Source organism: Durio zibethinus, chromosome 12 (assembly GCF_047325235.1).
Source record: "Durio zibethinus cultivar Kanyao isolate XHJ-2024 chromosome 12, ASM4732523v1, whole genome shotgun sequence".
Lineage (NCBI taxonomy): Eukaryota > Viridiplantae > Streptophyta > Magnoliopsida > Malvales > Malvaceae > Durio > Durio zibethinus.
In genome coordinates, this window is record NC_143173.1 from 5,004,415 (window position 1) to 5,030,817 (window position 26,403).

The window sequence follows — 26,403 nt, forward strand, 5'->3', positions numbered from 1 at the left end:
ATATAAAAATATTATATTATAATTCATATAAATACATTAACCACGTAACATATATATTAATTTTTATTAATTTTATACATAATCTTTTTAAAATTTACATTATGTTTAAAATTTTTTTGTCGTGTTACCGTGTGTTCCTAAAATTACCTTTTCTTCATCCTGGCACTTATGTCATACGCTACCCCACCACATTATTCAGCTGTGCTTATAAATGAAGGGCAGTCCGCATCCACAAAAGAGCAACGCTGGAAGTAGGTGGTCTGTAGTCGTCTACTGAGAGAGAAAAATGGGTTTGAAGGTGTGATTTCCTTTCTTTTCTTCTTAATTCGTAATCTAATTAATTAATTTATTTTTGTCGTTTGATCTTGTTTTTGGTTGTATTTTTTTTATGATTATTTCATTCATTCAGCCAAACAACCACATCTGCTAGTGTTTGGAATTGTTTCAGTCAAACCTGTCTGATTGATTATTTCCTCATGATTTTTCTTGGCAACAATTTTTAATTTTAATTAAAAAAATCATTTGAAGAAGATTATCTTCAGATCTGGAAGTTTCAGGCATCGTATTCAACTGAATGGCTTGAAGTAATATGCAAATCCATGGATCTCTTCAAGGATTCATCAAACTTTCTTTTTCTGGCCTACTGCTTTCGGCTACTATTAAACCAAAGTAGCGTAAAACTTGCTGAAAACATCAACGCCTACCTTCTGCTACTACAACTACTCATACTTAACTTAATCATTCTGTAAAAGTTTTTTGTGAATTTTGGCATATTCTTTAAGAATTTTGACTTGACAATTTCATTTAGTTTTGGAGATTCTGTTTGTAAGCGTAAGTTGTCTTATGATTAAAAGGATATTTTAACGAACTCAAATCTTAGTTTCATGCAGTCATCTCACTTTCAGTAGATTAATAGTTAAAATTTCAATACTTGCAATCTCTTCTTCAGTGTACAAGAGAAAATATCTGTACTTTTGTATTTTGGGAAGGACCAAACTATTTGTATGAAGCTGATTGTTGTTTCCTATGTGCGCTTAGCTGATGTCTAATTGGGAATTTTTGGGTTTCAACACAATCCCCAATTACCTATCGAGGACTGTGGGTATTGCCCTTTTTCATTTTTGACATGCCATGCTGTTTATGGGTTATCTGCACATTTGTTATTGTTTCACTTCAATGTTATCCTTCAAAAAGATCAGTTGAGATCTTCATCTCCTTTCAATCTTTTGCTCTGTTAATGTTCTATCTTGATTCTACAGGAGGAATTTGAGGAGTATGCCGAGAAAGCCAAGACCTTACCAGACAACACAACGAATGAAAGCAAGCTCATTCTCTATGGACTGTTCAAGCAAGCTACCGTTGGACCGGTGAATACCAGTTAATATATATAACATTTAACTCATTTTAAACTTTTCTTTTTGTAACAATTCATGGGACTCATCGGTTTTTCTTTGTCCTATTTAAAGGTCGTCCCGGAATGTTCAACATGAAGGAAAGATACAAGTGGGATGCATGGAAGGCTGTTGAAGGTAGTTGTTCATCACAGATTATTTTGTTTCCTTGAAAACAATAACATATATGAATCAACTATCTATGAAATCCTTTGTTTTTTCTCTACATAGGGAAATCTAAGGAGGAAGCAATGAACGATTATATCACCAAGGTAAAACAGTTGCAGGAGGAGGCTGCTGCTGCGACTGCTTGATGTCTGACATCGTGTGTATTTCCTTGCCTATATCATTTGTCTTTGAACAAGTGAAACCAAGAATAAACATTGTACTTGTTTTTAATTGCTACTATGTGATTCCTGAGTTCTGGTTGTTTAAAGTAGATCTGTTTTATTTACTTATAGCATAAACGAGTTCAAATGAAGAAATGTTAGTGGTGTTGTGCTAATGGAACTGATTGGATCACTATTTCAAATACATACGGACATAACTGATGGAATATGCCTAAATCTATCTATATGATGCTTTGACATTTATCTTTTGGCCTATTGAGTGGTGCAAATGACATTGAATAATTGTCTTATGGGGTTCTTTGAAAGGAGAGTAGGCTTTGAACTTTTGAAATATAAGCCATCCCTGATTTTCCCATATGGCTTTCTATGGGATCTTACTTTATATGGTTCATTTCGCAACTATAAAATTTTTATTAACATTAATTATTAATTATAATTGAATATTGATTGCTCTGTATTTTTTTAAATGAATAATCTAGATATTAGAACGAACACACACACACACACTTGGTAAATTAATTCTTCTTCTATATATATTTATAAAACAAAATTCTTGAGATCTGCTGGAGCAGTAAAGGTGTTTATAAAGGTTTTTCTTATGAGGATATAATAAAGTTGTTTGAATCACGAAATTATGTAGGATTAGATTGAGCTAATTAGAGTTTTGGTCTCTGAAATTTAGATAAATGTAAAAAATTATATTTAAAGAAATAAAATGTATAAATTATAGTTTAAATTTTCAAATAACATATCATTTTAATTTAAATTTTAAAAATATTAACTTAATTGGCAATAGGATATTTAACCAAAAAATTTATGTCATTTGTTAAATAAAAAATTAAATAATTTGTAAAAAATTCATATGGTGTAATGCTATATGGACGCCATTGATTATAAATAATTTTTTTATGATTCAAATAAAATTATATTTTAAATTTATATTAAAAATATTAATAATATGGATGGTGATTGTAAACAAACCATCATCCCCTATCACCATTAGCCAAGATCAATGGCCACCACCCCAGTTATCCTGCCCCAACCATCGACGGTCTCACCAGCCACCAAGAAAAAAATCATTCATGATAGAGTAGAAAATTTTAATTACAGAGAGGAGTAGTTGATCTGATTGGTTAGAGATATCCATGCCCAATAAATATGGGACCCAAAATGATTCCAGCAGCCTATGGTTTTGATTTAAAGCCGAGTAATCCATTCTAGAATTTGGCTAGGCACAGGCTTTGCATTAATTCAAATCGTGTATTCGGCCGAAGCTAAACTGATTCAAGTTGGTTGACCCAAGTTTTTAGTATTTTCCTTCTTTAGTTGCTTTTACTTGGTTCTTTTTATTTCTTTATTTTATTACGTACATTTTTTTTATTTGTGAAAATTTTGTAATAGGATTAAATAAAATAAGTGCCAATTAGATTTACACTGCATAATTAGGATGCATCATTTACTAAAATTTTTAGAAAATAAATCCATAAATTTCTACCAAATTAGTAGAGGTTTATGGATTTAAAATTTCATCTTAGAAATTAAAAAATTGAGATCCTACCTATGTATTGTATTGAAAGATTTTTATAGGTTAAAATAGATTTTCGAAATCAATCTCATTAAACTATTAAATAATTTAAATTTTAAATTAAATTTTATCAAAATATTGAAAAATTTAATAATTTTTATAAAAAAAAATAAAATATTCAATTCTATCAAATTATTAAAGTATTTAAATCTCAAATTAAGATTTAGCAAACTATTAGAAGATTTAATAATTTTTATAAGAAGAAAATAAAATTTTTAATTTTACTAAATTATTGAAGAATTTAAATATTTAAGTTAAATCTTGTCAAATTATTAAAAATTTTAATGAATTTTTATGAAAAAAATAATTTTTTTCAATTTTATTAAATTACTGGAGAATTTAAATCTCTTATTAAACTATTAGAATATTTAATGACTCTTTCTAAAATTTCATGCATAATTTTTGAATAAAAAAATTTCATCAAACTATTGGGGATATGTATTAAAATAAAATTTTGTCAAATTATTGAAGGATTTTATTGGTTGTTTTTTTAAAAAATATATTTAAGTTAAAAAATATATTAGTGAATTTGACGACGGAGCCACTTTTAGAGTAAAACACTAATATTCATGAATACTCCTGAAGTAAAAAAATTATTTTAGATTGCTACTAAATTATATTTTAAGAATAATTTTCAATAGTTAAATTATTTGATAAATTACAAACTTAATTTAAGGCTTAAGATAACACGAAATCAATCGATACTATCTTTAAGATAAATGTTGTCATGGTATTATAATATTCTTTACCCATAATCATACTTTTAAACCCAATTTTAATTTTATGAAATAAAATTTACCTTTTAAAGACATTTGAGTCAAGATTGAAATTTCTCTTTAAAAAAAAAAATTTTAATGAAGTGATCAATCATATCTAAATAAAAAAAATTGAAAGCAATTCCTAAGTTGTGTCTAGTGATAAGGTTACAAACTTATACGTTATGATAGTAAACATATAATTTGATAATATTTGTCAACCTCATATATATTATCTGAAATGATTAGCATAATTATAGTTTGGATTAATGATACAAAATTTGTAAGTTTAAGTTACAAATTGTATATTTTAATTCTTTAAAGACTAATTTGTACAATTTTCAAAATTCAAATATTAAAAATGTAATTAACTCAATTATAGACGAAGTCAACTAAAATAGATTTTGGCCAAAAAAAAAAAAAAGATAACATTGTAACTCTATATGAATGTAAATAAGTAATATCTAAAAGTATTCCAACGATTTTGGAAGGGTTATGGCTTAACATTTGACAGTTCAATTGGTTGTCATTTATCCAGCAATAAATATCTCAAAATCTTACCTTTAATAAAAAATAGAAAAATAAAATGAAATAAAATAAAATTATATAAAAATATGGCACATGATTATATAATTAATAAAATAAAATAAATAATTAATTAATTAGTATATTTAAAATGCTTAATAATAATTATATAAAAATGTGACATAGGATTATACATTTAATTAAATAACATAAATACATGATTAAATAATATATTTAAAATTCTTAATAATAATTATATAAAAATGTGGCTAAAGTTTTTACACTTAATTAAATAAAATAAATGCATAATTACATGATATGTTTAAAATGCTTAATTATTATATATTTGATAAAATTATATGTAAATTTTTAAATAAAGAGCACATCAATCCACTATTAATTTTCACGATGATAAATAACAAAAATATATAATTTATATATATATATGATGTAAATATTAATTGTTTTAAAATTTTCTATTTTCTTCTAAAAAAACTAATTATTTTATTTTTATTTGATAACTATTATATGCTTATATGTTTCTTTAAATCGATGATATATATTTCATTAAAAGGACAACAAACATATATAATTTATATTCACTAATTTTGATATAAATATTAATTTATTTTAAAATTTTCTATTTTCTTCTAAACTAACTAATTATTTTATTATTTTTATAATTTCAAAAAAGAAAGAAACGGACGTGAAAAGTATGTCTCGTAAAAATAACATGCTTGAGTAAATAAAATAAAAAAAATAATATATTTGAATGATTTATTTATTTTATACATAATATACCTATTTTTATATATTATATTAGTTCAAAATACGTGATTTGATGTATGAAAAACATATTTATATTTAATTATGATAAAAATCATCCAAATAAAAAAAATTCTAATTTTATATAAAAAATACTAAAAAAAATAAAAAATAACATTTATTCGATGAGTGAATTTGAAATAGTTCGTCCTCTTCGACGAAAAAATTTTGAGTTTAAATCTTATCGGTGATCACTTATTGAAGTCGTTTCGAATGTACATTTATTAAAATTATTTCGAATACACGACTTACAATCACTTATCTTAAACTGTCAAATACGACACATCTTATCATAATTTGAGAGACTGAATAATTTATTTATCTTGAATTTTTTCATATTTTTTAAAAAATAAAACAATTTAAATGGGCTAATATGTAAAACTGTTCATGTATTATATATCTTTTATCAATTTAATATTTAAAATAATAAAATTTAAATTTAAATATTTTAATTTTTATTGCATCAAATATTTTTAATATTTTATTATTAATAATTAAATAACTATTGTGATAAATATGTGTAAAAAATCATATTATATATCATAAATGCTTAATTATTATCACATCAGCATCAATAAAAAAATTTTTAAAATAAAAAAAATTGAAATCTGATTTTAAAAAATTAAAAAAGAAAGAAACCATAGAGGAGAGAGACAGGGGGAAGGAGGGAAGGGGAAAGAGAGAGAAGGAAAGGAGAGACTCTGTCGGTCGATCTGAGAATGAAATTGGGGTCGATTTGCCCTGGACCTGGCCAATCTGCTTCATTTGTCCCCAACGAGTAAGGTCGCTGTCGCTGTCGATCTGTCAGATTTGAGGCAGATAGATTCTGATCCCACTCTAGGGTGACCGATCGGTGCCAGCAAGGCCTTCCCTATCTCCCTCTTTCCCTTCTATCTCTCGATCTCTTTTCTTCTTTCCCACTCTCTCTCTTTTCGATTCCTTCTCCCTTTTATTTTTTTTTTAATTTCGAATTAAAAAATATATTTTAAAAAATTTTTGAGCTTTTTATTTAAATGTTGATATGATAATAAATAATATAACTATAACTTAATATTTATGATAGGTATTATAATTTTGTTAGGTATTAATCTTATAACTTGACTAACAGTTTTAAATCAGAATACAAAATGTTTGATAAAATAAAATTTTAAAATTTTAAAATTTTAAATATAAATTATTTTTTAAAAATATAAAACTGATAAAAAATACAAATACTACTTTTATATTTAATCCATTCTAAATTGTTTAGGCAGTAAACAGTAATCTATTCCAAAACTTTACGCAGAAAGCATTTGAAAAGCTGAAAAGATAAAATGATTTCTTCAACTTTAAATCAAGTATGAAGTGATAACCAAACGCGGCCCATTGCTTTAATCTCATTAGAATCTCCCTGAAAGAAAAAAAAGAAATAAAAATTCCACGCAATGCCGAATCCACTTTTTGCGTCAATCTCGCGGAATTCCAAATTTAATATCCAACCATCGGACGTTTGCGTTGTCGCTAATCGCCTTAATTTTATGGTTGGGGGCAGGCCTGCTGTGGTGGCAGCTGGCGCGTTACATCAACATTAATATGATAAATATCTTTTGAGTTTGGTACGAATCATATAAATTTGTAAACCTAATTTTATATATAATTTTAAAAATTGTCTTCAGTTTCTTTTATTTAGATATCAATGGTATTAAATTTATCTTATTTAAAAAAATTTAAATTTAACTTGAGTATTTAAAAAAATTTTAATTTATAAAATTAAAATTAATTTTAAAAATATGATTATATATGAAAAAAATTATAGTATCGTTATAACGTTTATCTAAAAGATAATATTAGTTGATTTTGTATCGTCCAAAATTTTAAAAGATTTTATTGAATAGTTTAATATTGAAAAATACCCTTAAATTATTTTAATATGTTGATAATAGTTTAAAAAAAATTTTTACCGTAAGAATATTTAAAAAGATTATTTTTCATATTTTAAAAAAATTCTATCGTCAGATTCGTTTAATTGAAAAAAAAATCTTATTCATAACTAAGTGGAATTTAAAATCTTAATATTGAAAATTCTTATTTAAGTTCTTTAATATATTGGTAAATTTTTTTTAAAAATTCTCATTTAAAAATTTACATAAAAATTATCATTTGTAAAGTTTTTAGTAATTATCATAAGAGATTCAAAATCCAATTTTCATAAAGTAAAACAATTTATTTTCAGAAATATCTTTTATTATGTTAGTAAAATTTTTTGTTAAAAATATCTTTTAATATGTTAGTAGAATTTCATGAAAATTATTTTTCTTTTTGAAAATTACATTTTTGTCAAACATTAATAAAATTTTTCAATATATTGATAAAACCTTATTTTTAGATTTAAAAAAAAATCACAAATCCTCCAATATGTTGATAAAATTTTTTTTTAATTCAAACTTTTATTTTTAAAATTTAAACCTTTCAATATATTGGCAGGGTTTATTTATTCAAAATTTAGATAGTGTTTGGTTTCAGAAAGCAAAGTCATTTTCTATTTTCATTTTATTGAAAAATGAAAAACATTAATGAAAACATGTTCATAATTGAAAATAAAAACAAGATTTTAGAAAACAAAATTGAAAATGGTTCAAATATGAAAATATAAACAAAAGACATTTTCAATTGCAAAAACAATGGATGTACATTATTTTTTTTCTTTATGTTTTGTAAGTTACCATATTTAAACATTTTTTAATGTCATTAATTAATAAATGTATATTATATTTATAATTAGATGACATTAATAGTAAAATGATTGAATATTTTATTTATTTTCTTATTTTTGCATTTTTAGAAAATAATTTTTATTTTCATTTAACAAATATATTTTTTAAAAAACAAAAAATAGAAAATAAAAACTATTTTCTAGAAAATGAAAATAAAAAATAAAAACAAAATGTTTTATTAAACCAAACAAAGCCTTATTTTAAAAAAAAAATTAAACCTTCTAATATGTTGGTAATATTTATTTATTCAAAATTTATTTTCTTAAAAAATTTTAAACTTTTCAATATGTTGGTAAGTTTTTTTTAATTCAAAAATTCATATTTCAAAATTAAACCTTCTAACATATTGGTAAATTTTATTTGTCTAAAATATTATTATTACTTTTTTAATATATAATATTTACAAATAAACAAATAAAAAAGAAACAAAAAAAGAAAAAAATACCAAACTTTTCGGCTTGGCTTGGTAGTTGGAAAAAAACTTGGCTATAGGCACAAAGGTCCGCTCAAGACTTGATGGCTCAGTCACTTGGATGCCACGACTTCAACTTCAATGGGTTTATGGGTTATTTAGTCATATGGTATGGTTCTAGCCGGTTTCTTGGGGCAACATGGTTGAATAAGATTGAGTAGATACTACACTATATTTAATATTCAAATTAAGATATTATATGATGAAAATATATTAATTATATACTAAGACTATTCACGGATAGGTTGTCAAGCTTTATTAACTTTTTTTTAGCAATTGAGGGTCATGGTAATAAAGCTAGCTTTGATCATGATCTATAAATATAAGATTAGTTAATTAGAGAATTGGTGACGAAGATAAATAGTTTGTTTCATCTATAGTGGAATACTAAGGCTTACAATATTATTTTTCTTGCTAACACGTTAAAGAATCTAATGGGTCATACACAATAAGACAATTGTGAGTGACCCATTATTGTTGGGACAAATTAAGTCCAACTTAATTTGTTTTCAGTATGACCAAAAATAGAGAAAAAAATAAGAGAAATAGTTTCATTTATTTGATACATTCGGCTAGTATAGGGTTAATTGTGAAAATTTATATTCCAAGCATTATACCTAATGTGGATGAATGCTTCCCCTATAAAAGGAACATCAAGCCACTCCTTTTTATAACGAACTAAGTATCTAGATAAGAAACAAGAAAAACTAAGCGAACAAAATTTCACTCAAGAAAATACAAGAGGTCTTATAAACACTTATTAGGTAGAATGTAGTTTTGAGTTCTACTAAACCTTAGATAAGGTTCTTTCACAAGAGTTTGTGTGGATCACCATAGAGGTTGAATACTTAAGTAGTTTTTTAGCTTGAAATTTATTTAGAAAGTCAACAAATTGAACCGAGAGCTTTCGATATCCTAGGTAACACTCTTAGTTGAAATCATGCATGCTTGTATATATATATATATATGTTATTTGTAAAATCTTATTGATTGATCTTAGTTTTAAGGAATTAAAATTTTTAAAATTTTGTTACTTTAACTCTATATAATGATGCATAATTCCTTTCAATTAGTCATAGGCATGGCAACCACTACACCTTGGACCTAAAAAAGCTAAAGCCTTTTGGATGACTCACACACAAGATCCTTCAAGGCAATTGCTTTCTCTTTATGATAAGTAGGTGTAGCTAAGACTTGCCACTTGTTGTTGGATGTTGCTTGCTTGTCGATTTGGGTGGTAAAGTAAGAAGATCAACAACCTTACCTTTACTTTTTATCGGTTGGCTTGGTGAAAAGTTGGATGTTTAATGGACTTTTTGCTTTTACCCTTAAAAGGTTGAGAGCTTGAGCTTGTCTAATTGCCTTTGCTAGCCATAACTGACAAAATGATAACTTAGTTAAAACTTAGTTTTGAAATAAAAAAATCTTTAAAGCCAAAATAATAACCGAGGTGACTATTAGGAAGTTACCCTTAAACCTTATATCAATTAAAACTTCTCTACAGGTTAGAGCATCTCTCTTTTTTTCTTTAGTTTGTTAATGGCATTGAAGTGATTGGGTTCTACTTTAGAGAGAGGCTAAACACCTTAGCCATGTTATTTACGGGAGCTTGAGCAGTATTGATCTCTCATATTTTTTATTGTCTAAGGAGTAGAACAACTCCTTCTAACTATTTATTGACAATAGAATATTAATAAATAGCTTTTTACTAGGGCAAGTTGTTACGTATTACCATCTTCGATCGCTAAGGTGAAATTTTATCGTGAGAAATTGGTTGAATAAGTTTGGATTGGTGTAAACTCTAAGTTCTCATATAAAGCCAATGATATAACACAGGCTTTAAGAACGAGTCATAGGTATACCTATAGTGTGGTATGACCTTGAGATTGTGTAACCTTATCATTTGGACTAAATTTTTTGATAAAAAAATGCTCAGATATGTCGAATGAAAGCTTAAACTCAGTAAAATGATATGATGTATAAAGATTGGGATAATCCTGAGGTACTGTCCATCTTTTTAAAAATCACATGACCTCAACAAGTGGGGAGTCGAGGTCGGTTGGAGTAAAAATGGGCCCATGAAAAACACAAGAGTAATTGGATAAAAGGCATTTTGAATAATAAGATTAGTAGAGTCTTGAAGTTCATGTTCTTAATTTTCTTATGATGGTTTACCTCTAAATCTGACTTGAACCAACTAGGTAGGTAGGATCTACAGAAACATTAGAAGGGATATCAAAAATAGGAAGAAGACCCTACTTGGTATCCTTAGTGATTGTGGTAACGAAAAGAAAGCTATAGGATTAGCTTGGAAAGCACTATTGTAGGTCCCTTGAGCATTCATACTATCATCTAATTCCCTAATGCCTTTGTCGATCATACCATTCAGCCAAAATGTTATCTTGGAATAATTCAACCATTAATCATGGAAGGGACAATGCCATCATCGAGGATTTTACCTTAACTAGCTTATTTTCATCCTTAAGGTTGGTACAAAAATGAGAGGGCAAAGAATAAATAGAGTTATCCGATGAGTTAGACATATTTTAACAAAAATTAAGAAAAAAGTTAAGGCAGAACGAGGAGATTAATGAAAGGAAAATTTTGTTGACAAAAGCTCAGGGTAGAAGGAAAAACATTGGATGCTAAAGAACCTTTGAAAGCTAAAAATGGTAAAATATAGGTAAAGAGAAGCAATCAAGTATTTATAAAAAAAAGGCCAAATTTAATGAATAGTTAGGATGAAGTCATGTTACCATTGCAAGGATCGAGGATGATTCTTTGGCTCTTTATCTTAAATGTAAAAAAAAAATGATAATATATATGAATAATGACAAATGACGTGTCACTATTCTCTTCTTACAAGAACTGCATTGAAAATATGCTTAAGTTTAGCCTTGAATTGCATAGGGTCACCCAACCTTACTAAATAACTCATTGATCTAGACCAAAGGATTAGTGCCTATTGAGTTTGAATCCCTTAGTAAAACCATTGACCCTATGGATGTAATCTATAAAGCTAGCTGTACACTTGACAGGTCAATGCAAGAACGAAAAAAACATAAGCTTTCATATCCCTTTAAAATGAATTAGGCTTGCAAATCAAACTTATTAATAAGAGGACATAATGATGAGGGTATTTTGAGGTCCAAATGACAAACTAGTACTTTTATCGTTGAGAGTGAGTCAGCGAGGTTGAAAGGGCATTTTTGATATTTAGTTCAAGATGATTTGGTGTGCCAACCTTATTTTTTGAGGCTAATCTTAGTAGTGTCATCAGGATAACGTCCCATATGATAGGAGCATGACCATGCTGATTGCATCCTAAAACATTGGAGACACATTAACCACATTGGCCTGAATTGTCCCATGTTAGAGCACTGACTTAAGTGTTGGAGTATAAATATTGGAGACCTTTCTGGTCTTTGCTTTTAAGTGACCTTATGATTTTAGGTTTTCACCTTTTGTACCAAGTTCAGCATAAATAACATCTGACATTAAGATTATAGAAGTAATTCACAGCGTGTAGCACTTAACTTCCATTTACTAAGATTCTAGAGGTAGCTTATACGATGTAATACTTAGCTCTCTTCAGTTGGTGATTGTTTTGATATAAATTATGGAAGCCTACATTCAACTTACGAGTTAATATCTATTTTAACTCGAATGTTTTATAGTTTTGTCTTACAAAAACGTATCATAAATTTAGATTTAAATCTTTATATATATCCATAATGAATTTTTAAAATATTTTGATGTGTGATTGAATTGTTAGATTTTTAATCTTTTAATTTTCTTTAGAAATAGAAGTTGATTTACATACTTTTAAACTTATTCACGTCCCTAATTTTTTAAGTAACTACACCTATCTTTATTATTTTTTCATATTTAAATATTGTAATTTTTAAAATTTTTTTTCATTTTAAGTCTCGTGACAACAATTTAATCAATAAAATTACTTAAAAATCAAAATAAAATAATCATAGTAAAATTACTTTCCTAATAATATATTAATACATATATTATATACAGTCGAAATTAATTGTGTGATGAGATATTAGTGGAGTTTTATGAGAAAATAAATGCAACAAAACAATTCTCTTTATAAGCATTTGTTGGCAAGGCTCTTGAAAATCCTCCTCATCATTTTAAAAAGAAAGAACAGGATTTATTTAGCCCTGCTTAGTTATATAATAAATTTGTCAATTCTCTACACCTTTTTTCAAGAATGACTACATGTGAAGATATAATCGAGTCAAATCGAATCGATATAATATTAAATTTGAGTTTAGCTTAATTTAAAATTTTGAAACTTGAAATTCGACTCAAGTTTTATATTTTTGTTCGTGCTTAACTTGTAATTTAATTGAGTCATTTAAGCTCGATTTAGTAGATTCAATTAGATTTAATAAAATTATGAATATTTATATTAAATAATATACTTTTGTAAGTTACTTATATATATATATATATTAAAAGAGTTTGATTAAACTCGCAAGCCTTTCAAATTGGGTATTAAATTATTCAAATTTGATTGAACACATTATTCAAGTAGCTAAAACAAGAATGTAGTTCAACAATAAACTAGTTGAGCTTGATTCTTTTTAAATCAAACAATAACTACATGTGATATTTTAATTGCTTAAAGATTTAGTTTTTTCTCTTTTTAATTATCAATCAAATCAACAAGTAATATTATTAATTACTTTGTTAATTGATTTCTTTCTATGCTAATAATAGGAAAAAATAATTAAAGAAAATCAAATCATTGATTTTTTCATAAAAAAAGTTAATTGCTCATTTAACTTTTCTTAAATGATCATAATTCTAGGTCTATTAGTGAGTTAATAGACTTTAATCTTCTATTCCATTTTTAATTTCATATTGACTAACTTGTCCTTGGACTAACCTACACAAGCTGAGTGATATGGCCTTATAGAAAAGTCATGAATCTCATAGTGGTCATTTATTAGAGTCAATTTTAAGATATAAGTATTTATATTATCTTTAATTTGTGAAGCATTTTTTATGCAAGAAAACAAGGAGGCCTAATGGGTTGAAACGAATAATATTTCCTAAGTCAGTGTAGATTATGACATTTATCATCAAAGTTGGCTTTAAGATATTAGCTATGTGCCATCAAGGATAGTAGGCTCTCGTTGGAGTAAAAATGATGTTATGATCTTAGAGAAGAGTTATAAATTTTATATCAACTGTATTAAAGTCGATTTTGGAATATAATTATTTACATCACTTTTAATTTGTAAAGTTTTTTATGAGATAAAATCGTTATATTTCATAAATTGGTGTAGACCATGAGTTTCAATCATACACAAAAATTTTCAAATTTGGACATGCCCTTGTGAAAATAATTGATTATATATAAAATAATTAATTTAATTTAATTTTAATTCAAATACATATTTAAAACTAATAAAATATTAAAATAAATAATTTTTATTATTTAAATAATAAATTTAGATTAAATGAGCTAAAATGAGCTTTAATAGACACTTTGAGCCTTGTGCAACCATTTTGATGTGATAACCAAGCTCGATTTATAAATACCTTTAATATCAAATATAAATTATATAGGTTGAAATTAATTTTTTTATTTATTAAAAAAGTATACAACGTTATCCAATTATGCTGTAAGCCTATCAGCAGCACATCCAATTTTTTTTTTTGTACTCCCTTATATAAATTATAAAAAAAAAAAAATTTCAGATGAATTTATTAATTTTATCAATAAAAAATTGTTAAAACAAATTTTTAAATATTCAAAGAAAATTTGTTTTAAATTTTTTGTTTTTTAATTTTTAAAAGTGTTCAATGCACTCTACTTATAAATGTGCATCCTTCACTGAATCCAATAACTGTACTTAAAATTATAATGCTACATGCATTAAAAATATTGTGAACCTTGGAGATTCATACGCAAGTAAATTTCTTCATGACCCGATTGTTCATTTGGGCTACAGTCAGATATTGATTAATTTTTATGTTTAAGATTTTGTAGTAAATTCATTGGTTAAGTAATATACTTAATATTGCAATTAGTCGAACCTTTGTAATCAGAACTGCAAGATAACTTGCAAATAATCCCCATATAACCAAAAAGACTAGAATTAATGGAACGAAGGCGTAGTAAATGAGGCAAAGTAAATCTATTAGGTGATGTTTTGTTGGGATAATCATTTTAAAAATTAATTTATATATGATAATTAAATCATTGTATTTAATAAATATTTGGTGATTTTATATGACAGTAATTTTAAATTGTCAAGAATGATCAAATTACTATATTATTATTATATTAGATGATGATTTAATTCTTATCCAAAAAGATAAAAAATTTTATCATCGAAGTAATATGTAAAATTAATAATAGTCAATATATGAATTAAAATTTTAATTCATCTTAAAATTGTAATTATTTTATATTATAAATTTTTATATTTTCAAACTAATATTCATTATAATAAGTTCAAAATTAATTTGTATTTTTTTTTACTTTTTTTTTAATGTTTTATATATAAATAATATCTTTGTTTTTTTTATTATGATATTAATATATTAGTTTTATTTTTTAATTCAAAAATTTATATATAATTAATATTATAAAAATTAATTTACTTAATAAATATATTTACTAATTTAATAATTTAATAATAATATTCATTATAAAATAAATAAAATATTACTATATTTTATAAATTATTATTTTAAATAATATTTAAATAATTAACTTGTATAACTATTACAATATGGATTGTTATTTTTATACTTTTAAATAAAATAATATTTGATTTTTAAAATACTAAATATAGTAGTTTTTAATTCATATAATTTAATAAATGTTAACCAGACAAATCGATTTCATATCACAAGTTATAAAATCATTGTAATAAGATCATTTTGATGATTACATTACAATGATAATCTTAAAAATAATAGAAAACATTTTGTTAAGAATAAAAAGAATATGATTTGAGTTTATAACTCGTCAAGCATCACATTTGATTACTAAAGACAATTTATTTATTTACCAAAAATAAAAATTACTCAATTAACGAAGAGAATAAACCAAAAAAGAAAGTTATCACATATCCACGGCCATGGAATTAGCTCGCACAAACCATCTAAAACATTTCCCTATCTATATAAATTAGAGAGAAACATCAACCTTTCACTTTATGGAATTAGAACCAATTTCATTATTCTCCTTTTCTTGAAATTTTAAGATTCGTAATTCTTTTTTCAAGAGTATCAACTTATTATATATATATATATATAAATATATAAACTGTCAATTGATTTATCAATTTTGTCGACAGAAAAAGTATTTAAGAAAAAATTTCTTTTAAATTTTTTTTGATTTTTTTGAATGTTCATGGACAGTCTAGTCCAAAGCATAGGCCTGCCCGTCATTCTAACATGCAAATATGAGTGGTTCCAGAGAGCACATAGTAATGCTTTCCTTTAATGGCTCATGGCCATCTTATTCCTTTTCTAGAGTTAGCAAGAGGAATTCACCAGAGAAAAGGCTCCACTATCACCGTTGCCAGCACTACTCTTAATATAAAAATATCTTCTATCTCAACAACTGAACATCAATCGGGCATCCATCTAGCTGAGCTACCTTTTGGTAGCTTTGGTTTGCCTCCAAACTCTGATACACCGAGAACTTGCCAGCGGATAAAATAGTTTCCCTTCTTTGCTCAAAGATTGGCCTTGAAACCCCATTTCATTGCTTGTTATCGAATATCATTGAAAAAGATGGCAAGCCTCGTATGTCTTGCTTTAGTTCTGTACATATCATTTGGTTCACAAAACACTATTAGTCCTTCTCAAATGATGGACATAACCACCAGTTTTTAGAACAGCAGTGCCCCTTTCAGCTGGGAAATAAGGCCTTCACGAGGTTTTGACTTGAGATGTGAATTTGAAGCTGAATAATTACCAGAAAAGTTTGAAGAACGCATGAGCGAGAGTAAGCAAGTGTTGCTGGTTATAAACTGGGCTGGCGGCCAGTTGGGGATTTTGCTACATAAATCTATTGGAGCATTAGTTCTTAAGTCATTGTGGATGGAATTCGGTGCTGCAGAGCCTGAGTCAAGGAGTTCCAATTATTGGATAGCTTTAGGAAGCTGATCAAATTTTCAATTGCAAGATGTTGGTAGAGGAAATGGGTGTCTGTGTAGAGTTGACAAGAGGAGCTCAAAGACCTATTGAAGGTGAAATGGTGGAAAATGTTATAGAAACGGTAATGCACAAGGTAGGAAAAGGAGGGGAGGCTGTGGAGGTAGCGGAGAAAATAAGGGCAGCAAAGCCATTATTGCAAAGAGAAGGGAATTATTTGTTGGTCACGTAGGGATGGCAATGGGCAACTATAAACAGGTACCTGCATAAGGATGTTTTATAATCTATTCAGGTAATAAATTTATTCAAATCCGATTTGCATCTTTCACTGATGTATAAAGTTCAGATAGTACTCTTAGAGTATCATTATTCAAATCCGATTATAATAATAGTTTTTTAATATTATTAACAGACACCTTCCTGTTTATTGGTTCACTCAATTGGTAATGAAAATTAAAGTAATTCTATTATAAATTTCCGCCAAAAGAATCCAAGTAGTGCTTCTCGATGGAAAGGTAAATAATAAAAATCAATCATAGTCGCTCGGAAATGAATCAACTTTTATCACTTCATCTACAAATAATGGTTGTTAAGTTAGATAATGACGTGGGGCTGGTCTAACATCGTCTAGTCTCTATGATGTGGTGCTTTCTTGGGGGGGGGGGGGGGGGGGGGGGCATTGCCAGATTAAGACCTATTTGGATGATAGTTGTCATTCAATTAGGTCATAAGCTTTTTGTTATATTACAATATTGTAAATGATATTAAAGTTGTCCCCAAACAAATTTAGGAACGATAACTAGATTAAGGCCTAATTGGATGATATTTGTTATTCAATTAGGTCATAAGTTTTTTTTTTATATTAAATTAAATTTAGGATGGGTAATTTTGTATTTCAAAATTCAAATTTGAAAAAAAAATAAAAAATAAAGATGAAAATAAAAATGATTAATCGATCGTTTCGATTTTAAAAAAATTGAAACATGATTTAACAAACTATCTTTAAAATAATTGAGCATTTTTTCTTAAAAAAATATCAAATTGATTCACATATTTTAATAATAATAGATAATCGAATCGACATAAGTTCTGTCGGTTTGATCGATTGAATAAAAAATTGAATTTTTAGTTGCAACAGATATAAACCAAATACTTAAACCAATGTTAAAAATTCATTGTTTCAAATTATTGAATTATTGACCTATATCGTTCATTATAGAAATGAGAAAAAAATTAAGAATATCAAAATTGATTTTAAATTGTAATATTTAGTTTGATTCGGATCAATTTTTTCATTCGATTCGAATTAAAGTCTAACATTAAATGTTATTATTAGGTTCGAATCAGATTTTTATAGGGAAGTTTGAAAATATCTAAATTGAATTACATATTTTATTATTTTTTATATTTTAAATTTTTATAAAATAAAAATAATAATTGTTTATGTAAAAACATTTAAATATATTAAAATTATATTAAAACAATATAAATAATAAAGAAATTTAAAAAACCTGATAAATTGAATCAGTAGAATTTAAGTTAGATTAGATCAATTTAAAAAAAATGTTAATTCGAATTCAAATTAAATTTAAAAAATTTATAATATTATATATTATTCAAAAAATTGAACCGAATTTAATCTGATCTAAATTATTATTACTCTTAACTCACGAGTAAGTAATGGTGATTATGATATTTGCTAAGAAATGGTAGTACCTATTTTTTTTTTTTATAAATTTTTAAATAGTAATGTTGTTTTTGTAGAGCTTACAAATATAAAGAAAGTGTTTTCTTGTGGATTGTTCATCAATAAAGACTTGGAATATATATATATATATATATATATATATATATATATATATATATATATGAGAAGGGATTAGTTTATAATGTAAAACTAAAAAATGTTTTATATATTTTTTTTAATTATCGATTTTAATAAATCAAATAATAAGATTGATAAGTAAAAAATAAAAGAATTAGTTTAATTTCATCTTTAAATATATTAAATTTAATGATTAAAAAATATAAAATAATTTTAATTTTACATTGTATAAATTAATATTTTATTTTTCTCATCACTTTAAATTTTAAACTCATGGCATTACCAATATTAAGAAAATATATATTACATCCTACTTGAGCTCTCCTAGGAGTAGCGAAACAAGCACAATTATCTAGTAAAACTGCAAAAGCCGTCCTGATTTGCATGGCAGGTTAGCTCCAAATGCCCAAAACAAGCAAAAATCCTATTGCCTTTGACCTTTGCTGCTTTTTATTGAATGCTGGAAATTATCATGTATCCCTCTCAAAGATATATAAATCACCGCTATCTATAACAATGTCTTTCCTTTTCAAACCTCACAAAGAAACCGCTTAAACCCTACTTTTTCTTTCTCTTTCCCTCTTCTTTGTTCTTCATGAATCCTCCAAGAAAACCCACTCCAAACAACAACAACAATAACAATTCTCAGAGCCTTTAGCCAAAAAGAAAAAAGGAAAAGAAAAGAAGAACTTCATGGCTTATGAACAAGAAGATCATCCCAAGCTTCAATTCCCATTAGATTCAGACTCTTACAAGATTATTGATGTAATCGGAGTTGGTGTTAGTGCCGTAGTTTACAAAGCCGAATGTGTTCCCATGAATTCAACTGTTGTTGCAATCAAAACCTTTGATATTGATCCGCACAAGGTTGATTTCGAAAACATTCAACGTGAAACCAAGATCATGTCGCTTCTTTCACACTCCAATATCCTCAATGCTCATTGCTTCTTCACCGTTGACCGACGTCTCTGGGTTGTGATGCCCTTTATGTCTGGCGGTTCTTTACAATCCATGATCTCATCTTCTTTCCCCGATGGATTATCAGAGCAATGCATTGCCATTGTTCTCAAAGAAACCCTCAATGCATTGTCATATCTTCACAACCAAGGGCTTTTACATAGAGATATAAAGGCTGGTAATATTTTGATGGACTCGAATGGGTGTGTTAAACTTGCTGATTTTGGGGTTTCAGCTTCGATTTATGATTCAAGTTCAGGTTACAGATCAGGATCATCGACATCTTCATCACCATCGATGCGTACTGACGTAACGGCAACCCCATATTGGATGGCCCCAGAGGTAATACACTCGCATATAGGGTATAGTTTCAAGGCTGATATATGGTCTTTTGGTATAACCGCGCTCGAATTAGCCCATGGAAGGCCTCCTTTATCACATCTACCTCCTTCAAAGTCTTTGATCATGAAGATTTCCAAGCGGTTTAGATTTTCTGATTATGAAAATAATAGCAAGAAAGGTAAGAGCAAGAACTTTTCAAAGGCCTATAAGGATATGGTTGCTTCTTGTCTTGATCAAGATCCTGGGAAGCGACCCTCAGCAGAGAAGCTTTTGAAACATTCTTTTTTTGAGAGTTACGAAGGTTTGGATTTTCTTGTTAAGCATGTGTTGCATGGATTGCCTAGTGTTGAAGAGAGGTTCAGGACAAGAAAGATTCTTAAGAAGCGTGTTGATGTTGAAGTAGATGATGAAGATGTTGATGGAGAATCAGGGTCTCACTTTGTTAAACATAGAAGGATTAGTGGGTGGAACTTCAATGAAGATGAGGTCGAACTTGACCCTATATTCCCCGACGAGTCAAAAGGTGGCTCAATTGTGAAACAGATTCATTTTGGTGGCGAGACGATCATTCCAGACGGGGCAGGTGGCTTCGAGGAATCAAATTTGAATTCACCAGAGGCCTCGTCAAGTTTGATTGGTTCACCAGGGGGAGTTGGGGAGGGGGGAAATGATGGTTCTCATGGTGAAGAAGAGTCTGGCATTGAGGGAATTGTAGGGGATAAATCTGGAGTTGGAGTTGACAGCATTGTTAATGCAGAAACAATGGTGGGTGGCCTGATGACATTGAAAAAGAGTTTGGATGATCAAATGCAGAAGGTGACAGATCAGATTAACCTGTTTGTAGGGGAAGTGATGAACAGAGAAGATCAATTGGTGCAGTTGATTGAGAGGCTGAGGTTGGAGTTAAAGAATGAAAGGCAAAAGAACTTTGAATTGGAGATGCGATTAGAGTTTCTCAAAACTCAGACTTCTGGTACATCCAAAATAGATGAAAATAATTGAAGTTTACCCAACTAGTACATTTGCAAGTTGGTCGAAGATTGGAGACATTGAGGTGAAATTTTAGTCAAGTTTTTGTTGTTTTCTTGACTATTGGAACCTGTTCTTTGGGTCCGGATAGTGCATTACATATCAGATGTGCAAATTTGTGCTTTAATATAGTTGGGAATTAAAGACATGCTAAACAGGCCTAATCTGATTGCATCTAATAGAAGAAATTAAAAGATTATGAATAATTTTGACATTCTTTGTGCATAATTCTATGCTGTTGGATACATTAAGAATGAACTAATAGTCCCAAGATTTTCATTTCAGTGTATAAATTGTCAGTAAAAACTGGTTTATGGGTTTTCTTTTCACTTTTTGGGGGTGAGAATGCCATTAGTCTTTTTGGTTCACTTGCATACGATCCAAAGAATACATACATTATGGTCGTTGGTGTAGTCCCAATTGGCTACTCAATTGGTCTTCGACCGAGAAAGATCCAATGACTGCAACGCCCTGTAGACGACCCAAATCAGGATTTTTTTTGGGCCAAACCGGAAATTATTATTACTTTATATATATATATATATTTGAGATTTCCAGGTTTAATATAGTCACTAGAACAGACCACAGTACTGGCAGAATTTGAGTTTTCAGTTCATGATATAAAGGTAAACGCCTCACTGTTCCATTCATTTGTTGGGTTCTCAATTCATCTGCCATCAAACAAGAGCCGTGAACACAGAATAGCAAGCCTTAAAGAGTTATCAACACACACATCTCACAACTGTCAGCCTAGGAAGTCTCAAGTCTCATCCCACCACATAATTTGAATGCATTGAGACTCGAGAAGAAAAACAAACAACGACTCAAAAAATGATTCAAAGTTGATGAGACATGCAATGCAACCAAATGGCAAAGCCTGTTTGATTTCCGTAAGGACTTTTGTTCAAAGTATTTAAGATTGAAGTTATATATAGGTCAGATTCGAAAGATACATACATACAGATATATATATATATATATATATATATATTATATTAACCTCACATAGGCTTTTCCATTCTATGGTTAAGATAGATCGCAAGTCTTAAAAAAAAAATTATATTAGATTTATAGATAATCCATCAAGAGATTGTTAGTAGTGAAATTTGAATCTAAGTTTTATAAGTGAAGTATTCGAATTTTCCCTACTCAATCAATTCTATTAGATTTTTGTTAGCTTTCTACTTAGTTCTTTATTATTCCTTAAGATGGTAATTTTTTTTTTTTTTTGGTATGTTTTATGAACTTGGAACTTAGTTCAATTGATTCATATAATTATTTTTAAGAGGTGATATTCAATAAATTTAGAATTAAATCTCAAGACTTACAATTATTTCTCCTTTACAACCTTCTTTATAAAAAAAAATTATACGTTTTTTTTATATGATCCTAAAGAAAATGAAGCTTTGACTTTTAAATTATGTTTATCATGAAGCACTTAAAGTTGGCATTTTTAAAACTTTCTTTCTTAAACTTTAAATTTTCATTGTATATTTTTGTAATTTGTAGATTTCAGATTAATTATTTAGAAAATTATATCTATTGGATAATAAGATAATCATAAAATTTTTGTATGATGTGTTTAGACAATTTCAATACAAATTATTTTGCGTTAGGATTATTTTAAATTCGATTTGGTTAGAGTTAGGTGAGTCTAGATGGATTTGAATAATTTTGAAAATTTATAAGTTAAAGACATTTTTTGTAATTTCAAACGCAATAATTAATTTACTCTTTATATAATTAAATAAAACTACGACAAAAATACTAAAGTTAAAAATTAATAAATATTTATATAAATATTCATTACATAATAATTTTGTATTTTAATATTATTCTTACACTTTTCAAAAAAATATTATCCATTACCTTTTAGTCCATCTTATAAATTCAAATAACTAAATAAATATATAAATCTAATATATAAAAATAAAAATTCAAAACCATTAGGCTACATAAAATAATCATTTGAAGGACTCAACAAATTATAAATAAAGCCCACAAACAATTAGTTAGATAGTTTTTATCCTTAAATCTTAACTCAATAACAATAGATCATTAGGCACTTAAGCTTAGCCACTTGGTTCAATAAATTTTTATTTTTACTTTTATTTTATTTTATTAGCTATTTTAGTCATTATATTAATTTTTTAATAAGTATTTTAAGTTTTCAAGAATTTTTCTTACATTTATTTATTTTTGTTTGAAAATAAATAAAACGTCAACATAATTACATTAGATTTTTTTCCTTTTTTTTCCCTATTCTTTTCTCCCCATTTTCAAGGAACGTTTTTTCTTTTCATGATTTTGGAAATTAATTATGTGGAACTTTATTCTTAAATAATTACTTAGAATCAAAACCTCATAAAAAATCTACCATGCCTTTAATCCTTTGAAAATGAATACAAAGATAATATTAGAGGAGATATATGTAAAAAAAAAAAAAAAAACTATTCAAGTGGATACAAATGGAAATACCATTAAAATGCATCTTACATAAAAAGAAATCCGAGTAAACTTTAACAAAAATTCAAGAAAGTCATTTCTAGTCGACTCTAGCCTATCTTATCATTTTGAGAATTACACCCTTGTATAGTCTGATTCGAATTTGACATCCAACCTCCATTGCTTATCAAAACTTATTAAGCATTCTCTAATCAGACTTTGAACCTTGTGTTTAAATGCAGGGTAACTTTTTATGGAGTGACTCATGTTTTCATTGTGGTAATCATATGTAGCATTAACATTATACCATTTGGGATATAGAGATTTTGATGGTTTTAAATGAATAGAAGATACCATATGACTCTTAACGAGTTCTAAGAATAACTCAGCATATGACATAAAAATTAAGTCAATGTGAATTCTTTTTTGATGAACTCATGCTTTCTCGAAATCACTTGTCTAATTATTAAACCTTGTGATTGGTCTAGTGGTGGGTGGAGTAATAGGGGTTTGAAATGTAGGATGAAGAACTAATGCTGGTATTGGTTGATAAGGGGTATTGTATTTGGGACACTTGATTGGCCCAATGCTAATAGAGGGAATGGGTCGAGTATGAATCGTAAGGGATGAATGGTCTAGGCAAAGGGCTTCTAATAGTAATTCATGGTTTTCTAACTCTTTCTTTTTGGGGACGAGGGTTTCTTTGGCACCAGAGGCCTTTTGTCCCTTAATCTTACCATTCTTAATTATGTTTTCAATCATCTCCCTTAATATTACCAAGTCAATAAGGTTTTTTGTAGCATTACCCACTAATTTATCATAGTAAAAGGCCTTTAGAATACTTACAAAAAGTATCTTAGTTTTTTTCTTTATTAGAAGTGGTAGGACTTAAGCTACCATATCTTTCTATCTGTGAGCATATTCATTGAAAGTCTTAGTAGTCATTTTCTTCATGTTTTGTAGGTCAACGTATCCTGTGTCATATATACCATATGTTTATATTGTGCTATGAAGGCTTTGGCTAGATCTTTCTATAAGTGAATTTTACTTTGGTCTAGTTGGACATATCATTTTGGTACGAATTTGGTAAAACTGTTTTGAAAATAATGAATCAGTAACTTGTCATTCTAAGTATGGCCTGTCCTCTTTTGATAGTACATGGTGATGTATGCTGAATGGCATTTTGTTTCATCATATTTATCAAAATCTGAAACCTTATACTTTGATGGAATGATAAGATCAAGAACTAAATTTAGTTTATTAGCATCAATACTTCCACACACGTCATGCCACTATATTACCTTTAACCTTTTTTTTTTTCAGTAGGTTGTACTTATTTTTCATTTTTATATTTTCTATCGACTCTGACACTTTTCTCAGTTTCTCCCTTTCTTTAAGATCATCCAAGTTAGGTACAATAATAGGGTCAAAAAGAGTGGTCCTAGAGTTGAGGTTTATCTAAACCAATGATGGCCTGATGGAAATACAAGCATGCTATTGATAAATTGTCGATGGTGCTTGAGTGACATGAGGATAAGGATATGTAAACCCTGTATACACTGGTTCTTCCATGACTATTTATTCCCTTGCCCCTTGTATCTCAGCAATCCCTTTTTCTTTTGGATAACCTTGCTAAAATCTGTTTTAACTAGGTGAACTCCCTATCCATGTTTTGTTGTATTCTTATAACTATCTCCCTCACCTCTTCTAGGGCGTTTTCCACCCTATTAATTTGATTAGCATTTTCATTTTCCATAACTCTTGAGAATGTGTTATTCTTGAACCTTTTATTAATTACCAAAGTAAAAAACGTATGATGTGAATTTTATTGTTGGCCCTAAAAGATAATTCTTTAAAAAATCCTCCAATATTTAAGTAAAATTTTTAAACATATTTTTTTATTTTAAAGATTTGATAAAAATATATTTACAATCATTATTTCTTGTCTTTAGCTGGCATAAAAACAATGTTCAAAAGAATTATACATGACATGCAAGTCAAATTTTATTATTTTTGTTTAAAAGGAAACCCTTTAAATTCCCTTATATAGTTAGACCATTAGACACTTAAATTTAGCAACTTAGTTCAATAAATTTTCATTTTCATTTTTTATTTTATTTTATTAGCTTTTTTAGTCATTATATTAAGTTTTTTTAATAAGCATTTTAAGTTTTTAAGAAATTTTCTTACATATTTTTTTTGGTTTGGAAATAAATAAAACATCAACATTAGATCTTTCTTTTTTTCATTTTTTTCATTTTCTTCTCTTTCCACTTTCAAGTTGTTTTTTTTCATGATTTTGAAAATTAATTATGTAGAACTTTATTACAAATAATTACTTAGAATCAAAACCTTGTCGTAACAGTTTGTATTCGCCCAATGAATTTGGAAATGAAATAAAAAATAACGGAGTCATCACCAATCTTTTTTGGCTAGGTGCGATTGATCACCTATTAAAACATATCTTTTTAATGAAATCTTAAAATTAACTAAAATTTATTAAAAGGATAATTTTAGGGTCTGCACAATAGTCTGAGTTCAGGAGTCGAATACATGTGGGGAAGGATTAGCACCCCTACAATGCCCGTTTAAAAATGGTACCAATTAATTACATGTTATCCATTGATTTTGATAAAAACAGTTTTATTTTTGGTATTTGAAAAATAATTTCCTTGATTTCCTTTGTTTATTGAAATTTTGGTTTTTTCTTTTAGGATTGTTCCATATTTATTGTTCCAATTTTATTTGAAAAAAATAAATTAGAGCCCTTTTATTGAAATAATTTTTAAAATGTTCTAGTACATTGGTAATATTAGAAGAACTCCTTCTCACCTAGAGATTTTATATATATCGCTTCTCAAAATACCTTAGAATCTCATCCTTGGAGGCTCGAATTTACTTTTTGCAAAAACTTTATTATGCATGCAATGCAAAATGTTGATATGTTGATGCATGTATTTTATTCTCTTTTTTAAAAATTTTATTGATTTTTATTTTTATTTAAATC

General features: G+C 27.4%; 2 protein-coding genes and 1 pseudogene across 2 annotated transcripts; all 3 read left to right on the forward strand.

Annotated features, from left to right (window-relative positions):
• Positions 1-241: 241 nt before the first annotated feature.
• Positions 242-1,925, forward strand: ACBP6 (acyl-CoA-binding protein 6). Its single transcript, XM_022892074.2, has 4 exons — positions 242-298; positions 1,260-1,377; positions 1,467-1,529; positions 1,623-1,925. The coding sequence occupies exons 1-4, from the start codon at positions 287-289 to the stop codon at positions 1,703-1,705; spliced, it is 276 nt and encodes a 91-aa protein (XP_022747809.1). The 5' UTR covers positions 242-286; the 3' UTR covers positions 1,706-1,925.
• Positions 1,926-16,020: 14,095 nt separating this feature from the next.
• Positions 16,021-17,030, forward strand: LOC111298010 (UDP-glycosyltransferase 92A1 pseudogene; annotated as a pseudogene).
• Positions 17,031-19,224: 2,194 nt separating this feature from the next.
• LOC111297261 (serine/threonine-protein kinase BLUS1-like) lies at positions 19,225-20,927 on the forward strand. The gene is made up of 2 exons (XM_089741605.1): positions 19,225-20,595; positions 20,659-20,927. Exons 1-2 carry the CDS (start codon positions 19,317-19,319, stop codon positions 20,922-20,924), a joined length of 1,545 nt encoding a protein of 514 aa, XP_089597731.1. The 5' UTR covers positions 19,225-19,316; the 3' UTR covers positions 20,925-20,927.
• Positions 20,928-26,403: the final 5,476 nt, after the last annotated feature.